Genomic DNA, 20,641 nt, shown 5'->3' on the forward strand with positions numbered 1-20,641 from the left:
ACAGGCAGTAATAAATGACCAAGGTGCACACTAGAAAACATCCGAGGTATGACATTTTTTATAGACAGACTAGATTGCATTTCTGACATTTCAGAGTTCATTTACTGATAGGTTTAAAGTATAATTGTAAGAAAGTACGGAGGACTGTCAGAACCTGATTTGTGGATTGAATTGTAGGTGTGAATCTCAAACTAATGTGGTTTATTTATCTGCAATCACAGGCTGCGCCAGCCAAAGGTCTGCTGAATTAGTAACACAGTCTGGGCCAGTGCTGGGCACAGCATGTCCTATCTCCTTCTACAAATTTAGGTACGTCGTTCTATTTTTAACTAAATAAATATCAGTAAGTGAAAACACCAATGCCAGCAGGTATAGCTTGTGTTCAAAGGAAGGCTGTATTCTTCTTGACTCAGGAAGAAATACTCGATTTCTCCTAGCAGAATCTCTGTTCTCCACAATCACTGAATTATCTGCAATAAAACACATTCTGTCAGGACAGATCAAAGACAATACATTTATTAAACTTTGAGGAAAACAAACAAAACACTGACATAAGGAAAGTTAAATAGAAACTGAAAGACACATCTTCTGACCGGCGAATAATGGCTTGTGTGACCAGTAAAGTACCAAAACAACATTCTGAGTTTGATTGAGGTATTTAACTATTTTTTGCAATAGAAACAGAGTAAGAAACTTCTTCCGAACACACATAGGCTTTACTTGCATTAGTGTCTATCATCTATGAAATTTTATATGAAACTAAATAATGTAGCTGTTAGAAAAATATAGCAGCAAATTAGCAGAATACCTAATGCACATTTACCATAAGTACGTTCTAAACGTAAAAATCCCACCCAATAGTTGGGCTCAGTCCTGTAGCCCTTGGTCACAAAGAGAGCATCAGTGAGTTCAGTGGGAGACATCATGAGCAAGATCTGCATTCACGGCACGTCATACACTTGTGTTCATGTCAGAGAAAGGCAATGAACATCCCCATTTGCTTTATCAGAAGAACCCTGCTGTGATGGAGCTATAGTCTAGTAAGGTATCTTCTGAAGCAATAAAAACTCATTGCAAAGCTCTGTCAAGTTCTTTATATACTTAAAAATAAAGAGAACTTTCCCACTTGGTTTTGGTTTTCTCATAACTTTTCTTTCCTAAGTCTGCCTAGCGCAGTCAGAGGAGATACTGTAGGCAAAGAGGACAAATCCTTTTTAACAACACTGTATTAAATTCCTGTGTTCCACTGAAGACTTTAAATCTATTTATAGCTTAAAAAATCAACCGCTGGCCAAATCCTGAAGTCCTTATTTTCTTAATCAATACTTCATGTGTTAGTCTAATAACTGCTGTGGTAGCTTTGTCCATCGGAGGGCTTCAGAAGTTGGTCAAATATGAAAAGATTATGCTACTAAATCACCAGAGCTTATTCATGTGTTTTCACAAATTTTCAGTGAAAGTGTACTTCCATACTCCTTAATACTGTGGTCACTGAAATCTTGCTTTAAAAAAGTATATTATCATTAACCAGAATTTGATGAATAACAGAAATTTTTGTCCAAATATTTTGTATAGTTTAAAGTTTTCTACAAAAACTTTAAATTTCATGTCTATTTCTATACTAGTTACCATAAGAAAGCAATAGGATCAATCACTCTAAGCTCCTAAAATATTTCAAAATTTCTCAACAGATTTCTTTAGAGGTATAAAATGGCTCTGTAAAATCTATCTTTAATTTTTGCTGCAAACAAAACTTTTATGAAACAGAAAACTTTTTTTCAAGACTGCAGCTCTTACATTCCTTGGATGGGCCATTGTAATTAAACTACATCATGTAGTGTAATATAAAACATCTACGCTTTTGTGCCTGAAGTATTAAAATATATTTTATTAATTTATATGGATCAAAATAGATGCTTTTTTCAAACTACTTCTGTGGATTTTTTCACCCTCATGCTCAGTTCCCAATTATTGATAGAAAGATCTCTGTCAACTGCACGATTTTACTAAATTCTCAGATTTTAGACCACCTGATTTTTAGCTTTACAAAAAGCGTGATTTACTGTACATTAAACATAGTCATTTCAATGTTTAGTATCACAAAAATCAACACCCACAAGAACAAGACAGTCACGGCTAGTTAAGCAGTCTCAAGACAAATTCATAGATAATATTTACAGAACAAGAGGAATATTATGATGAATATTTTATGCTTCAACATTTGAGATAAACTTTTAAGAACCACAACAAATGTTTAGACTTCATTTTGGTTTCAGCACAAAAGCCCAAGCTGACCCTCTGCTGTGAAATACTGCACACATCTAGTCAAAGAATTGCTACGGCATGATTTTGTTCAGCTGGTCTGTGCTCACATAGCCGCAAGACATGTTAAATTCTTTCTCTGGCACAGGCAGTGCAGTTGCATTGAGCACAAGGCCTTGTGGAGAGTGAACTATATGAATAGAAGTGTAGTCTGGGACAGGCATTTCCATACTTGGGGTTTCTGCCATTGAAGCTCCAAGACTGATACCAGTAGTGGTAAGGCTTTCTGTGGTGAAGTAAGTGTCCTCATTACAGCTTTGCTCCTGAACACGTGACTCATCCTCTTCCTGGGAAATCACAGCAATACATTTTTTCACATCTGCCTCGCAGAAATAGGCATTGTCCATGGTGAAGTTTTGTTCTGTGCAGCCTTCGCATTGCGCTCTCCCCACCTTGGATTTCTGCCCTGGAGAAAGTACAACACTTCCAGCTGGAGTAATATCACTCACTTGAGCATAGAAGTCAGTGTTTGTCAGAGAATTCTGGTTACTTAGCTGAGTTTGGACTGATGGACTAGCTGAGTCAGTGCTCTCTGCAAAAGGAGGCCATGACTCTCTGCTTTCAGACTGAGTACTAGTAGGTGGCTGTTGGGTATCTGTGTTGGCAAGACTTCGAAGTGCCTCATCATCATCTTTCCTATGAAGGCACAAGAGATCCCCTTCCTTTTCTGTTACCTTCTTGAACTGATCAATGTCAGAGATGGCATCACATGTGTCACTTGCACTGAAGTCTGTCTCTGGAATATCTGGTTCACAACAACTGGCACGTCCAGAATCATCATCCTTTGCTCCCAAGCAACTGTGTGATTTCAGATGATCATCACTCAGGAGCCTGTCAGTATCTGAGACTCTGTTCTTTTCATCGGAGTCATCTATGTCTAATTCAATAAACTCAACCCACAAGTCATCATTGTATAGCTGTGTCTTGTAGTTGTCATGGCTGGCTAAGATGGAGTTCACTTCATCTAGCTTTCCTTTCTATAAAACAAGAAAAAACAGATGTATAAGAAAGAATAAAAATATTTGTGCTTCTAATAATGCAAACTTACGGAAAGCTAACTGGAGCTGATATAATAATTACAAGAAGGTTTTTTTTGTTGTTTTCATATTTTATGAAAAGTTGTTCTATTGCATCTCCCCACACATTGCTAGAAGATGTAATTTCTTCATAGAAAATTGTTCTGTCTTTGATAGCAGTTGTAGCCTGCCACTACTACAGTGATTCCTACTATACATATCAGAATGCAACATTACCTTCAAGAGATCTGGGTCAATCCCTTTAATCTTTGGAACTGGTACAGGAGGAAAAATCAGCATTTTTAGCCTGGAAAAAAATAAATGATTGTTTTTAATTTACAGCAGTCCTTTTTGAGGAGGCTACAAAAAAGAAAGCTTTATATCGCACTTAGACTTCTTTGCTTCAAAATTGAAATGTTTGAAGATTCAGCTTAAAATTGTGCTAAGGAAAAGAATATTTTTTTCACACATTTCAAACTAAAGCAAAACAAAACAAACCCCAGTTTTTTGTAGCCTGCCTTGTTGGAATCACGTAAATTTATGCTGAAGTCCACTCTGACTCCATTCAATTATTTTAATGCTTTATATAAGGAGAATAAACTCCTAGAGCATTGCCAATTGTTTCCCTTTTTATGTTTTCCCAAAGGTTTTTTTTTTTTTTTTTTTTTTTTTTAAGGGATAAAGTAGTTCTTGCATGAGCCCAATTAATTTAAACAGGGGAACAGAAAAATAAAGTTGGCTAGGCCAGTATTCTGTTGTCTGCAAGACTGTTGTTGATGCAAAAATTAATATATAATAAGAAGGTTTTATCATTGTTGAGAAAGAACTTGCTTAAATGTGTTCATGCTGCCAAGACATTATTTCAATCCTTCATAAAATGGATTTAAAATTCTCCGAGAAAATAACTAATAATTAGCTATGGCCCTCCTCCATTTTACCTCTCTGTTTCTTTTACAAACACATAAATTGTAATCCCCAAAGGAAAATTCAGCATTTTCTTTATACTGGATTACTTCTCTATTTTAGAAGGTAAATCTGAGTCCACAAATCAGATATTCTGACAGGATTGGGAACTAATCCATCTAATGACACAGCCCAAGGATTTAACCACTCACGGACTCAAGAAACAGTTCAGGAAGCATCTTTATTAGCTTCAGATAACTGTAACCTGTGTGTCTCAAGGCTTGATCCTATGGCATCTGTCCTAAGGAGCCTGGTTCAGAATTTGTGAAACAAAAGTTGAAAAAGAAATGAATTGGGATCTTTTTAGATACAGGAAAAAATGGATCCTGGGTATTTTGAATTATTGAAAATCTAAGAAGTCCATTTCCCTGCAAGAATTGCTGTCACTCTGACCACCACATGTACCACTTTGAAGGGTGGAGGCCCATCGGTCCAGAAATGTGTGACAGACACATGCTGGATAAATGCCTCCTTCAGCAACCATTATGAGCACCGAATGAGCTGTGATTAGAGTCATGCTTCAGCCCTTGGGATTTTTTGAGAATAAGTTACTCCTTGCTGAGTGTGCTGAACAGTAAGCTCCTGGTCCCACACGTGACATCTCGTACCCATCTGACACACAGAGCTTCTGCTCTTGCAGAGAGTGGCCTCTTGGAAGTAAAGCACTACTAAAATGCAGTGTTGCTTGTTTAACCTATTTTTTCAGTGGTAGCTCCAGCTGGACCATCATGTTTTAATTTCAGTGACTTGTACTTACCTGGTATGTAAAATATCTCAAAATATCTCAGTGTTAATTTTCAATGCGTACATATAAGCTTACTGACAATATGTATGTGTGCACTGGGGCTAGACCACAGCGTTGCTCTAAAGTGAATTAATTCTGTCAAAATCTGTCCCTGAACACATATTTCAGGGAATGAATTTGCTGTGAGACCACTATCTCGTTCTTATAAATGTGTCATTGTGACATTTTTATGAATGACACAATCCTGAGTTTTGTTTTATTTTATCCCTGTTATTTATAGGAGGCACAGTCTATCCACAGATGCCAAATACCACCCCATGACTCAAGCTCTTGCTGGGGCTCAGTGAAGTAGCCAGAGAATACTGGAATAGCCTTAGAACAAAGCCAAATATATAATTTGAGTGAAACTTCTGAGCAGAAGTGTGTAAAAAATACTGTTCACAGAATCTGAATGAACTAAAAATACACCAATTGCCTTCAAAGTCTACGTACACTAAGTAAATACTATATTATAAAGCGCTCTGCAATCCAAGACTCCTGCTCAAAGCCCTGTATGCACATGTGCCAGCATCCATGTAGCCTGAGCAGGTGGACAGTGATCATCAAAATAGTGTCTGGCCCCTAGTTGAAGCACCCTTTTCTTAAACTACAAATAAATGAAATATGACAGATAAACCTCTGTACCTTGGCTGTTTAGACAGCAGGATTAAGATCGCTGTTATGGCCAGCCCACACACTCCGAAGGCAACTACTAAGAACCAGGGAAACTCGATTTCTGGAAACAGAGAACAGAAACATTAGCAAGAATCTGAATCCCTGTTGCATGTTCAACTTACACCTTCTCTGCAGTCACCTGAGAATTCCAAAGTCAGAAAAGCTGATAGGAACATTTTTGGTTAGATAAACGTGAAAGTTCTGTAGCAAGGAGAAATAAAAACATTCTGATATCAATAGTTTCCATGCTGCATTTGTGAGTCCACTGAGACTGCTTGCAAAAAGAGTCTGAACTTTTTGACATGAGCAAGATCATAGCACAGGCAATATATACAGCAAAAGCAGACTGGAGGAAAATTCTGTCAGCTGGGAGCATGCTACCAAGTAGACCCCTTTGTAGTTCATGTTACTGCTTCTGTTAGCCCAAGCAGAGAGGACCTTATTAACAGTGTGTAGCTCTGCTAAATCATGGGCACTACAGTGGCATCAAAAAGGATGATGCCACTTTTTCTGAAGGCAGAACATTATGTTGTGAGCTGTACCAATTGCCAAAAAAAAAAAAAAAAAAAGTTTTTGACCTTGCAGGCAGCTACATAGAATTTCAGGCCTGATAAAAGTGATTTGGCAGGGATGAGGAACAATGCTGATAAATGAAATGTTTTATCTTCTAAAAAACATCAATTGCTTACTGTAATGCTAATTCTGAATTGTAAATTCAGTGGTATTTAACCTGACACTGTAAAGTACAAACTATAGAGAAATTTATTCTGGCTGTAGCCTAAGATTCTTCTCACTTGTTCCCAATTTTAAATTTTATGTTCAAACTTCACTTTCAGGGTCAAAAAATACTGGGCAGGAAGCTTTAGAATTCTATACCATGTAGAGTGTCCTATACACAAATTTATGGCCTTCTAGGAAAGAGAAGTTTTCAGTTTCAGACATCTGCTCCCAGCTTAAGTCGTTAACTTTATATTTTCAAACACGACTACTTGAAGTTCTATATGGTTATTTCTCTGTTAGTCAGGACCCTGTTCTAATGTAGAACCAGTAACTTCTAACATCAGTGAGACCAGAGTCCAGCTGCTTAAAAAAATTAGAATACTACATGTGAATTTACTACATGTGAATTTAAGCGCTTCACACCAAAAATGTCAAGTATGCATTCCTACAGGTGAAACACAAAACAAGGAACATAATATTCTGTCATTCTATACTTCCTCAGTTTTCCTCTGTGAACTTCCAGCCTGTGTCACAATCTAGCAATTCTGCAGATGGAGGAGAACTGACCTTCAAATAATTCGTTACTGCTCTATGACAGGTACAGATATGAGTCCACTTGCAGATTGTGGGTTTGTAGTGAATGAAGCAAACTGCTTGGCCTTGGATTTTCATGGTATTTTTTGTTCATATGCAGACACACACAGTGCAGACTAACTTGTGTTAACAAAATCACATGGACAGAACACTAGCTAAACTAGGTAATACAAGCTGCTAAAAAGGAGATTCTGGCAAGACTGTGAAAGACAACAGTTATAGGTTGGTTGTATTTCCATTGATGCTTCACAAAATGAAGTTAAGTGGTTTGTTAAGATAATTTACTGCAGAGTTCATCTCGTGAAAAGTTTAGAAAAAGGCACTGTCTCATTCTTCTGATAGAAAAAATGCAGTGCCCAGTGATTGCTGCTTCTGTTTTTAACGGCAGTTTTAAAACAAGTGCAAACACAAAAGAAATAGAAAAAACCGTCCTTGGTTGTATCAGGGAGATCAGGAAAGCACAGCATTCTGATAACAGACTTAGAAAACAGTGTAACAATTTGATAGAAACCACAGCTCTCGCTTCACTGCTGGAATGCTCTCCTTGCACAGTGGAGGTTGAGGTTTATCTGTCTCCATTTTAGGCTGTATAGCATGTGTAGGAGCAGATACTATTTCTGATCCTCAAAGCTACCTGTACTTTTGCACTCTAGTGAACTGAGAAACAGTTGTTGAATTTAATTCCGAACCTGTGTGCAACTTGCATGCTCTTAATCTCACCAAATGACTTGCATGTGGTAGGCTAACTTATCAACCCATTCAAGCATACAACATCAAAAGAATGGAGAAAAAAGCAAAAAGATGGCAATGGTTATAAGAACATTTTGATGCATTTATCTTATTTACCTTCAACACAATGAACAAATTCAATGCCTGCTTGAGTAAAGGAAACATAGAGGATTTCGCTGAACTCCCCAAACTTTTCGGAGGTACGCTGTCTGGATCGGACTCGAACCTCATAATCTCGTCCCATCTTCAGAGAATACAGTGGAACCACTGTTGAGAGCCTGGGTTCTAACTGCAAAGACAGAAAGGCTGTGATATATTTGAGAGAGCTGTACAATTTTACACTGCTTCTTGGTTTCAGAAATTAACATTCAAAGGTATTTTTTCTGCTTGGAACATTAAGGACACAATGAGGAGAGTTCAGAGAGAAGTCACACCATTTACTTCAGACTTACCAGCTAGACACTGGACTTTCAGGAGGTGAAAAGCTAAGAATCAAAACTCTCTAAATACTCTGTGAAGAAAGGCAGCTGTGACTAACTCCGCTGATTTTACCTAGCTGTAGATTCTTGCTACTGTTAAGATACAACCTTATTGACACCACAATGCTAAAAAACTTGCTAAAATAACATGGGACCCTTAAAATAACTGTGATTCCCCCTGAATAATTAATTTTATGAAGAAAAGTGATTTACAGGCTTAAAAAACCAATTTATTGCATCTAACAAATCTAATTATTTTGCAAAGGTTGCACAGTTCTCAAAATCTTCAAGGATATATAAAATGAGAAAATGCAAAAAGAGTCTGGTAGAGCTGGCATCACATTGTAGGCCTTGAGATGCCTGCATTAGTTGCAACATTCTTGCTGCTGTGTATCAAACAATGTAGGAAATCCTACTGGAGGTCTTAATACACAGGATCGCCATTCTTTACCCCTACTCCTCGTATAAAAACATGCATTTTAGCTCTGACTTTATAGTAGGAGTACAGAAAGTACAGAAAATCTAGAAAAATAAGGAAAATATGCACAAAATAGAAATTCATGTGGCAGATAATATATTCTATATTTACTTCAGTAAATTTACCTCTGTGAGGGTAAGAATTAAAACACTACTTCTGTGGGGGTAAGAAGAAAAACAACAGCCACTGCAAACTTCAAAAAAGCATCATCAATACCTTCCAAATATCATCACTGCTGCACAATCTACACTCAAAACACATTCTGTTGTTAGACATGATTTGTGGAGTACTGTCATCCTTGATGCCTCTAGATGCAAGTGTTCCCAGAGATGACCAGTCAGATTTTGGATGAGGAAGTGATGAGCACAGATAGATTACTTTTTTTCTGCTAATAATGGATGACAACCCAACTGGAAAGCATGGAGAAGGGAATATGATACTATTCTACTTTACTTATTTTCTGCAAAGAAGCCATAGAAAATAGCACACTCAATTTCACTGTAGATAAATTATTTTTTTCTGGAACACTTAATACAGATTCTTGAGAAAGGGATGCTGCCCACACTAAACTTTATGTACCCCAGATAATAGCAGCAGTTGGAAAAGGCAGCATGCAAGCCAGCACAAAGAGCTGAAGAACATCAAGTAGAATTACTGTGGCTGTGTAACTGATGTGACCTGAAATTGCAAGACAGGTAAATGAAAAATTGAATAGTGTATGAGAAAAAGCAATCAGGTTAATCCCGAAACCTATACAAAAATTGCAAGGCTCAGCAAAGAGAATTTAATAGAATTTAAGCATGGAAAATTCTTTCCAATGTTACTTTCTTGTATCAGAGTTATCCATCATTATGATGTATCTGTGCACTCCGAGATTATCTTCTGTGTACAAAACTAGTAATTTAATCAAAGCATAAGTGGACATCCCTTCCTTTACTGTTTCAACACTCATTTTAGAAGGTATTTGTAGGAAAGAATGCACTGCTACTCCCCTGCGGTCAGTAGGAATTTTGCTATTCAGGTCAAGATTTTGTTCAGAAATTTGGCTTTTGTATTCCAATTAATAGGGGCTCAATGCCATGTTTATGGTTTTAAAACGAAAGGTGCAGTAACACACAATAAATACAGCTCCAGTGCATAAACCCTTTTTTCTTTAGGCAAATACAGTATTCAGGAGTATCTGTTTTCTGCAAGAACAAACACTGAACTTCAAGCTTTGCTGTCCTGGGGAGAATCAATCCCAAGGCATACTGGAATTACTAACGGTACTGGAGCAAGAACAAAGGTTTAGAAGGAGATTCATATGATTGACACCTTAAGGATTATAAAAAAAAATACAAATTGCATTTTTAAAGAGGTTTCTGTATTGCCACCTGCTTTTGTAAACCTTTTAAGAAGTTGGCAGATTTTCACGTTAAGAATTTATGGCAAAAGTTAGTCTAAGTCATTTAAAATGTAAAGATAATACAGAATACATAGCTTAGACAAATATAGAAATAAATTCAGGCAAGTATTTGAAAAAAGTTACAGACAATATAAGGCCTGTTGGTCTTTATTCTTACCAACAAGGGGACACAGAAAAACATAATATTAAGAAGGATCAGAGGAGAGAAGGAGCCCAATAGTCTTAGCTATGTTTCAGCTGGTAAACCTGCCTTTTGGAGATTAAGACAAATTCTCAGCAGTATTACCTGCTTTCCTTCTGTCATTTATCTCAATTCATTCTAGTAAGAGAATAAAGTAAGAGTTGTGCTCTGAGAAGACAGTACGTTGGTCAGGTATTCAGAAAAAAGTCTACACATGCAATTATTCTGTGTAGAATCCTGGCAGTAGGTCTTTATATACATTCAGGTAAGCTGGGTAGAATTATTTCCCCCATAACAGGAAAACTCCGTGAAAAGTTAGTGATTTTTAGAATAAAATGGAAAAGATTCAAGAAGTAAACACCTCATGCTTTCATGGACTACCTATACATTCACAAATTATACATTTCTGTCTTGTTTGAAATTGATATGTTTTACCAATGCCTTGATTTTATTAGCTTATTGATCCAATTTTAAACCATAATTCAATCTTTTAAAAAATGCATTAAAACAATATTTAAAACTATTAGAACACTGAAGAATCTGGACAGACATAATGACATTTTCCAAATACAAGATTCCTGTTCCACGTACTGAAAATACTGTGTACTTTCTTAAATAGCTGAGGCTTAGGAAAAACAACAGAGAAACATTTTATCCTTGAAAACCTTTATATATTTGATTATTGCTACACTTTGTAATATAACACATAAGGGATTTCAGGGTTTCATTATCTTACTTGTATGCCAGCTATCTTGATACATAAAGTTAAAATGTCTGCCAGAAAATTTCATAAGAATATGTGTTTATTGTTTAAAATTTAAGGCATCATCTAATTAGCATTCACAATACTGTAGCTTTCCAAAATGGGACAAATGGGGTAGGGACAGGACAAGCCTGCACTGGACTATGACTACTGCATAGTAAGTATTTCCTCCATACCTCCTTCCATTTTGTCTCATTAACTTCTTTGTACTGCAATTCATACTCCAGAGTAATCCATCCTTTCTGAACATCTGCTGTTGGTGGTGGATCCCATCGTACTTGAATATCCCCATGGATCCCAGTTTGACTAGTATTTAGCAGAGTCCAGTTAAGATGCACAGGGGGATCAGGTAGTACTGTTTAAACAGAGTAAACCAGTTTTCAAATCAAAATGACCATTCTTACTATACACAGCTACATTATTTCAATACTAAAAAAAGCACATTAACTGCACATTTGCTGATTAAAATCTGAACCTACGAGTGTCAATGACAAAATCACTAGATGTCTGGAGACAAGAAGGTAGCTAGCCACCAACAGCAGACGTGCTCTGCATAAATCTCACCCGAATAGTTAATAAAGAAGACTAAGGATGTATTACCTATTTAATGATGATTTCCAAGAGTGGCTTATAAAACACTGAGACTAAACAACTCTCCATCAGAATTTACAGTGAGTTCTTTTGACAAATAAAACAGTAATTGAAGTCACACAGAATACAAATATTTGGTAACAACCTCTGAAATAATTTAGAAATACACTGAAAATCAGTATCTGAAAAGTAATTCTGATGTTGCTCAGCTGAACAAAAGGGCACAGTGGGTACGCTCTAGTCACTTGTGGGAATACAGTCTTAACTGCATGTGCGTACACCATTGATATGCACCAGCAAAAATGTCTGGAAATCCCAGTCACAATTCATACTGCACTAAATATAAGATCTAACCTAGAAATGCTAAACATCCTGACTCTGCAGATGTTTTGATTCGGGAATAAAAATCTATTTGGTTCAGGAACAAAAATCTGTTGGGCTCCAGAATCTTGCAGAATCAAGACGTTAGCACCATCCTTGATCACAGTGACCAGAGGTATACAGCATTCCCTAGAAAGGAATCAGAGTGACAGCAAAGGTAAACACTGACGCACATACTTGAGAGCACTGGTATTCGTAAAGTAAAATGACATATTTGCTTTCATCCTTTTGGATTGCTCTCAACAGTGGCAATATTACCTAGATGTAGATCACTTTACATATTTTATAAATTCAAATTGCCTCCTATATATATTATTTTTTAGAAACTGTTCTCAGGGGGAGAATTCAAATATAGTATGAAAGCTTACAGAATCACACCTATTGCACTAAAAAACTACAGGGATAAAATGCATAATGGAAGGGTACCTATTTCATCAACACTGAAACATTTTTCATCGAATACTTCATCTTTATTGGCAAGCTTAACACAATACGGTATCCAAATCGAGGTGTAGGATGTGTTGAAGTAACAGCTATTTTCTCCTGCAGTGATATAATCAGGGCATTCTTTCCAGTCTTCATCATTCCTAGAATGACAACAAGATTATGAGATACGTGAGAGAGAGATTTACGGATTTTACAAAGTATAAATTGCAGATGTTAGAAGACGTGCAGTTGATAAGTCATATCTCCTACAGAAGTAAGAAAATGTGTCAGTATTTCCTGTGATTTACAATGGAGTCAAACCACTATTCAGCCAACCTACATAAATATTTCATGTACTGCTAGTGGCATTTCTATGCGTTGGATGGCATTTCTGAAAGAACAGTCAAAGAGTCATTTAACATGCATTTACGTTACTGTTCTTCAGGCAAAATTAATTGCAATAACTTGAAAGTCAGACTGCAAGGCAGATCAGCGCTGCACCACTTGCAAAACTATGGGCAGTGGACTTCCACTGATGACCACAATGGGAATGTAGGCACTGGGACACCTAATACTCACATGGGAAAGTGTCTGAGGGCAAATGCTGACACAAAACAATCCATATCAGCAAGATGCGAAAGAAAAGAGAAGAAATACAGAGAAAAAGCTATCTTACTTGGGATAAAGAACTTCTAAAACGCTGGAAGTACTAGCAATAAAACTACCTTTTTCCACTCTTTTGTTCAAACATTTATGAATGCACTTTGTAAACAAAAGAACTGTAGTAGGAGATGTCTCAGGCTTTTGTATGTTTCGTTTAATCTCTTAATAAGAAGAGAAACTAGCAGATATGAAGTGATGTGAATTCCCAGACTAAGAGTTGTTATGTATTTTGTAGTGTCAGTCTCGTAAGACCAAGCTGAAATGAACCAGAAGGTCCAAACTATAGAAATCCTTCAGTTAAAGCAAAATGAGAACAACCAGTTTACTAGAAATATTCTACAACAAAAGTGAAAGATTTTTATGCATTGCTTCTGAAATATCTCAGAGTGAACAGATGCCATTCCTGATCTTTCTCTCAACTACCTCTCAGCCCAAATACAGACTGAATAGGGAACTTTTCATAAATTACAGTCTCAGTTTGTTAAAGGTGTAATGTAAATGCTCTTCCTTACTAAGAGTTGTTCATACTGTACAGAAGGTTTAGACTTAAACAATTATTCCAATTGCATCCCTCAATGCTGGAGTGGGTTTTTAAGATGTAAAAAAGACAGATGATGCATAAGCGGAAGGGAAGCGTTTGTGCCACTAGGCAAGAGCCTTGTGCTTAGCTGATGAGACCAGACACTTCTCTAAAGGAAATGCTGTAGCTCTGCCAAAGCCAGGACTTGATAAAGGTCAGACACTTCAGATGTTATGGCTCATGTTAAGCTCATGTTAAGTTACTTGATATAGTTCAATCCTGAGCCTTAAATATTGCTTGCACATCGACACAGAAATACTTCTAATATGATTTTTCAGTTCACATCTTTTATTGTAGAATATTAATTTTTGAGGCAATACATGAAATACATATCTTTTCAACATATGTGGAACTGAGTTTAATTTTTTAAAGTTTGCACCATCTTTGTGCACACCATTGATGCTGTCAGCTCAACATTTACACTTTAGCAATGTTTTTGATTTGGATGCCTGTATTTCTAGGTCTTAGAAAGGCAAGGAAGAAAACAAGCCTTGCTGTTAAGCTTGTTTCCTGAGCAAATTTATTATCATGTACAGGAAGTTTCTGTAAATCAGAAAGGTTGAAAACCAGTACATTAGATGGGAGAGAATCACACATCCTTCTGTTCCTGTGAGTAAAAAGGCTTTTGTTTCCCAATTAGCCATTACTGGTAATGAGTATGTCCTTTTTCTGATTAATCATTTTAGCAAGCAGAAATTTACAAAAACTTCAGTGGAATGTAAAACTGAACTACACAGAAATCTGTGAAACATAATCCCCAGTCTCAGAGCATGGTTTTTAGGAAGACCTGCACACTCAGACTTTAGTTTAGCAGATGGCCAATGAGGGTTTTATACAACTTTAATAAAAACTGAAAAGAGCTTGTATACAAATTCTTCTTCAATACACAGACATAACGAATATCACAGCTACATGTTAAATTGTTAGGAAGCAAACTGAGGTTCCCTATTAGAAACTCCGTTCCCAACACATACAGAGTTCAATTTCAGATTCTGAAACCAAGACCTACCTTTGGTAAGAATGTTTTCTTACTTAATTCCCATGTAAAGTTCATGATTGCAAAAAATTTGATAATTAAAAAATAAATTCAAAAATACGCACTTAAGACACAGCTTTGTGCCCTTCAATACATTATTGTTTGTATTATAGTGAAAAATTAGCAACAATGAGTTAACAGGCAGACATGAGGTCTGCTCTGAAAGTAATGTCTCATTATGTTGCCCCAGGACACCAGGGATGGATGTAGGGGTATGGTAGCAGAGGCTGAACCTTCCCACCAGTATCCCACATGTTTTGTTGCTGTGTGACCATCGGCAGCAGAGTGGCAGTCTGACACAATGGCATCTGACATGAAAGTGCGTGTGAAGAAAAGGTGTGACACTGAATTCCTCCCCTGGAAAAAAATGGCACCCACTGACATTCACTGATGCTTGCTGAATGTTTGTATAGACCAAACAGTGGATGTGAGCGCAGCAAGGTGGTGGGCTGTGTGTTTCAGCAGTGGCAACAGCAGCAGTGTTCTTCTAGGCTGGTGCAGATTTTTATGAGTGCAGCATACATGTTCTTGCTCACTGCTTGCAAAATTGCAGAGCTAACAGTGATGACTATGTTGAAAAGGACTGTTGTGTAGCTGCAAATTTGCTTCACCAAATAGCATTACTGCACTTTTTGTAGCTGCTGTAGTTTCCAGGCAAATAAGTAGGAGGCATTACTTTTGGAGCAATCTGCGTATAAGTAGGTTAGAATAAGAATGAATTCCCATTCTTTTCCTCCCTCTTCCACTGTTTTCATATACAACATACACCTTTTCATACCTTTTCATATACAACAGTTGTATTGTTCCTGAAGTAGTGAGGTTTCCATCAGTCCAATAACATGAAAATGTCTCCAGCTCAGGTGATCTGCACTTGCTGATTTGTGGCCACTGCAGAAGATCTATCAAGGAAAATGGCAGAAGACAGAATCGGATAAATCAAAGGAATCCATAAACTGGACCAATATGCTGTTAAAATGAAGCACAGGACTTTTTATACATAATTAGCTTTCCTTCTGATTTATGAGCAATGAGGCAAGCTATAAATTCTGCTTACATGCAGATATCTAGATGTCTACATCTGTGAAAGGCCAAATTTCAAAGATGGATCCAGCTTCCTTTTGTGAGAATGGAGATGTTAGTGCCATGGTCTGCTACCCAGAGTGGAGGTATGCCAATGCTAGAGCTGTAGTTCAGTATAGATACACCTGCATTAGTCCTGCCCTTCTAAAGAAAAGCTCTGTTTTAAGGGAAGTGTGGTACTGCAGAGCTCGGTGCTAGACTAACCAAAGCACTAGATTTGCTCAGCTGAGCAGTTTAGCAGTGTGACAGGGCCTGTATTGCTACCATTAGAGTTGCCACCTTGAACTGAGTTCAGGTTTGTGTATTTCTCATTGTGCAGTTATAGCCTTAGTCTGACAGAGATGAGGACAGCTCACAAGCATATGCCTGTTCTACCACATGCTGCTTCAATATTCATAATTTCCATTATTTTTCAAAGCTGAAATTATGCAGATCCAAGAAACGACTGGTACAATTGCTCAGCCTTGTCAGCCTTATGAGAAAAATACAAACAAAAGTTGTGCATACGATTCATTGCTTTCAAAGTAAGCATATAACTTCTTCCTAATTTTTAAGGGTCTAATCAAGCAGTCATTCCAAAATGCCACCATTTCCTACTTGGCCTAGGAAGCTTTCCAGAAAGGGATCACAGCAAATGGAATTGCTTATCTGTCTTCACTATCTGTGAAATACAATCATCTGTCAAAGAAAATTTCTCCATTACGCACCCAAAATTTGGACATTATCAGGTGTTTATGACTGATGAAATGATCCCTGGCCATGAACAACACAATACTACTGGATTCCAGCTGCAAAGCCTTTCACAAGTATTTTTGCAGCACTGCAACTGAAAATACTTGGTGAAACTTAGTTAAACTCAAATTTTGAAAAAAGTATTAAGGTACAGACACCACAAGCATCAGATGTTTCTTCCTACGCACGGGCATTCTGTGACCCTCCTGTCTGCTGACTGCTTTATTTACAGTCGAGACAGAAACGCTTACAGAACACCAAAGTAATTTGTATTTCTTAGGCTTACTGGTTCAAGTTGTGTCCTCTCCTCTACATTCTGCAATGACAAGCACTGACATAAGCAGTAACTAATACATGAATATTAGATGTTTTTCTGTTTTGGTCACTATGCAGTATTGCCTCATTTTACACTTTGGACATTGAACAAGGACTGAACACCTTTGTGTAAATAAGAGGTTTGATAAGCTTTGTGGCCTATGCCCCCACCAAATATTTTAAATTCTTCTTACCAGCCTAAAATAACTGCTTTTCTAATGACAAAGATTTAAACAGCACATTCCATTTTTCTGAACTTCAAAGAAATTTCATTTTTTAAATTGAAACACATTTTCAAATGAAATGTTGCAGCAAAAGGAAAGAAGTCAAACTGTTCTTTTTCAGAAAATGCTGAAATGAAATATTTTGGCTATGGGACTTGGTTTTGTTATGGTATTCAGTAGTTGGTGGCTTCTGCCTAAATCCCAACACGGTTTTGGTTGACCTTGACCTGAATTTATAGAAAACTTTGCATCATTCACCAAACAATTCTCATCTGGCAGAAAGCATCATTAACACATGACTGTAACACTGTAAACTACTATAACATAGATTGAAAACAAAACAGAATAAAAGATTCAAGTGTATTATATATGTAATTTTTATGTGTATCATAGTTTCCTCTTTCAAGCTTGAACTTTCTTTTAATTTAATTATTAAAACTCATTTAATTATTTAAAAACAAAGCAAAGAAAAATAAAATTTTGTGCCTCTACTTCAAGGACATGAGCAAAATTGCCTCATTCGCAGGATACCTATAATCAGCACGACTCAGGTCTCTCTCTTCTTCTATAACTGAGTGTGGTAATGAAGGACATGCTATAGTTTTTCCTGTTTCTATCCTCAGCTATGTGAATCAAGAACAAATATAGCTAGTTTCACTGAAACAGTTGTAAGAATATAAGAAAATGATATACTGGAAAACCCTCCTAAGTTAGGATATTTCTGTTGATGCCTGCGCTGTATTTAAGGCTGGGACATACCATATTTAAAGCTCGCACAGACCATGTCCTCATCTCCAGGGGTAGAAGTCACACAGTCACTTCTTTACATGGCCAAAGGAATTGAATGGAATAAAACTTCACCACTTTATACGGAAAATAAATTAAGGACTATGAGACATACAAACTGTTCTAGAAAAACTGATAAGAACGCAGCCAGAAGTGCGATCAGTTACGATGGAGAGATCAGCAATGCACACAGAATGCTGATTAAGATGTGTTGACTTACACTCTAGCTTGAGAGGAATGCATTCCTAAGACCCCATTTTCTTCTCTTCTCCCTTACGACAGGACTCACTATTTCACCACACAGGTGTTCCTTGAACTTGCTTGAGAATTTCTCTGCATGGAACAGATTTATCTGGGATACATATACTCTTGGTTTTTACCGATTTGCAATTCATATTTTTACTTTTTTAATGACCAGATCAATTTCTAACAAAAATTGTTATCTAATCAGTTGTTTCCAGATTCTGTGTCAGGATTCCAGCCTTCAAAACCACAGGCTTTTGTGCCTGACGGGAGGAAACCTTGTCATGCTGACTTGTAGAATGCTTGGCACTCTTGGGGTGCATCTTCTCAACTTCTTGTTTGCTACAGGAGGTAATTATCGACATTGTACAGGACCCTGTGTGAGCTCTATCGCCCGGACAAACCGTACCAGACCCTGATAAATGAATACAATAGCTCAGTTGAATGCATTTAGGCACAACGGCAATAAATGAATAAAAAACGCTCATTTCATCTCAGATAATGGCTTGGCTAAGGATGCAGATTCAGCAGCAGGAAACAAGGAAAAAACCTAGCAAATCTGTGGTTTCTGCCATGCTGGTTCTGGTAGAGGAGATCTAGTCTTGCCCAGCCAAAATGTTCAACTGCCACAACTGTGCTGTAAATAAAAAAGAGTAGGATCTCTTTGTGTTTTGCTTCCTTTCTGCTGCGGCCGCAGATTAGCCATGGTATAAACTGGCTCAGCCAGAAGTTGTTCTGCCAAAACAGTAGCTGAAACAATGGTGTGGTTTGCAGAAAGAATCAGGAATCCAGATATGCCATCCCTCTGCTTACATTTGTTTGAGGTCACAGTTTTCCATTTAGCGTAGTTTCAACGCTACATATATTTTAATGATTTAAAAAGGAATATAATGCTGTAACAGATCACAGAAAGTTACATGTGGATGGGCTTCAAAACAGAAGAAGTCTTAAAGACAATCTAGAGTTGTCAGAGGGCTAAATCCTCTGGAGATTAAGCTCCCCAGTGTTGTTGTTTTCTTTTTGTTTGCTTAATTAAAAGTCTCTTTAAATAAAATGTAACTGTAAAAGGAGCTGGCCTCAAGTATGAACAGCAGTCACTGATGCTGTTAGGTAGTCAGTCAGTAACTGGGGTACAGCAGAGCAGGTCACCCTCACCTCAGAGACAGTCCTACTGCCACCAGAGCTCTGGCAGTTCTGCAGGGACGCAGGCAGGGCATTGTGTAAGACATACAGAAACCCATGCAGTTAGGTAGGGGAAATACTCATGAGGATGTAACTGACACAAAAATAACCAAGCTCGCTAAGCAGTACAGGAAACAGGAAGATGTACTTTAGGGGATTAAGGCAAAGTACTTATCATGGTAATTTTAAAAGGTTCACATGGAATTATTGGGTATCAGAACTTAGAGCAAACTTAAACTTCCATAAAAATAACGTGCTCCAATGTGCAAATCAATGACGGATCAAACTGTATGCAACAGTACACTTACTTCATATTACTCACTCTCAAAGCACACACACTGTGTCACTGCTAAAGCATAACAAGAAAGATGGAGATGCAAACTGGGAAGTTAAATACATTTAAAATTGCAAACAATTATGAAGACCTGGAGTGTTATTTACTGTAGCTCAGATTTGTACATTGAAAATGACTGCTCTATCAATTAGGTTCTGCTTCTGAATCCACCAACTTTAACTACTGTTGGTCAACGTACTTTACTGAATGCAGGGTGATTTCTCTAGTACCACGAAATTCTGTTTCTTTCAAATTGCAAGTTGAAATGAACAATGTTTGCTGTCTGTGGATGGTATTTTAAACAGTCTAGTACTAATAATTTAACACACATCATATATAAGGAAAGTAAGATGCAGCCAGCAGACAAGAGGTCGGTTCCTAATCATGCTTCTTGCCAGTCTGACTCAACCCTTGCTCTAGGTACCACCTGTCCACAAAGGGCCAGCAGCAAAGTTCTGGAACAATGCTGCTGGGGAAAGGAAGGTAACTTCTTTTCTGTCACTATCAAATGAGATCATATTGCACGAAGAACTTAGCAGAAAGAAAGATGAGATTAACAGCTGTGAAAGGAACAAAATATTTCAGTGAAAAATAAAGGCAAATAACGCACAAGAGAGTATTCTGCCCATGAATTCAAAGTATTGCAATAGTTCCTGAAAAATAATGATGTTCTGCTGAGGACTGAAGGCTAATTTGGTGACCAGTTTTGACCAATAATACGTAGGCATTCCTGCTAACAGATGGGAGGCATGCACAGTGCTCTGCAAAATGCCAGATAGAACTTTTAGCAAGTTTGCAGCAGAGTCAACAAACACAAAAATCTGAAGATCAATATTGGAGCTTGGAAGCACTGAATAAAGAGGCAATGGTCAGCTATTCCCTTTCAGGAGCAAGCTCCCTCTTGTTTGTTTCTTGTCAAGTGAGACAGATATAGTTAAAAGAACAAATGCCTTGCAGAA

General features: G+C 37.3%; 1 protein-coding gene across 2 annotated transcripts in view; it reads right to left on the minus strand.

Moving 5' to 3' along the window:
* Nucleotides 1-500: 500 nt before the first annotated feature.
* Nucleotides 501-20,641, minus strand: part of GHR (growth hormone receptor) — a 130,648-nt gene continuing 110,507 nt past the window's right edge. For both annotated transcript variants that reach the window (XM_042875102.1, XM_042875103.1), the window contains exons 4-10: nucleotides 15,565-15,685; nucleotides 12,508-12,668; nucleotides 11,286-11,464; nucleotides 7,921-8,092; nucleotides 5,731-5,821; nucleotides 3,576-3,645; nucleotides 501-3,299 (exon numbers count right to left, since the gene is read on the minus strand). In XM_042875102.1, the coding sequence (XP_042731036.1) occupies nucleotides 2,337-3,299; nucleotides 3,576-3,645; nucleotides 5,731-5,821; nucleotides 7,921-8,092; nucleotides 11,286-11,464; nucleotides 12,508-12,668; nucleotides 15,565-15,685 (1,757 nt within the window). In that variant the 3' untranslated portion in view covers nucleotides 501-2,336. The remainder of the gene's footprint in view (nucleotides 3,300-3,575; nucleotides 3,646-5,730; nucleotides 5,822-7,920; nucleotides 8,093-11,285; nucleotides 11,465-12,507; nucleotides 12,669-15,564; nucleotides 15,686-20,641) is intronic.

This window comes from Lagopus leucura, unplaced genomic scaffold (assembly GCF_019238085.1).
Source record: "Lagopus leucura isolate 7727_CA_CO unplaced genomic scaffold, USGS_WTPT01 Super-Scaffold_100014, whole genome shotgun sequence".
Lineage (NCBI taxonomy): Eukaryota > Metazoa > Chordata > Aves > Galliformes > Phasianidae > Lagopus > Lagopus leucura.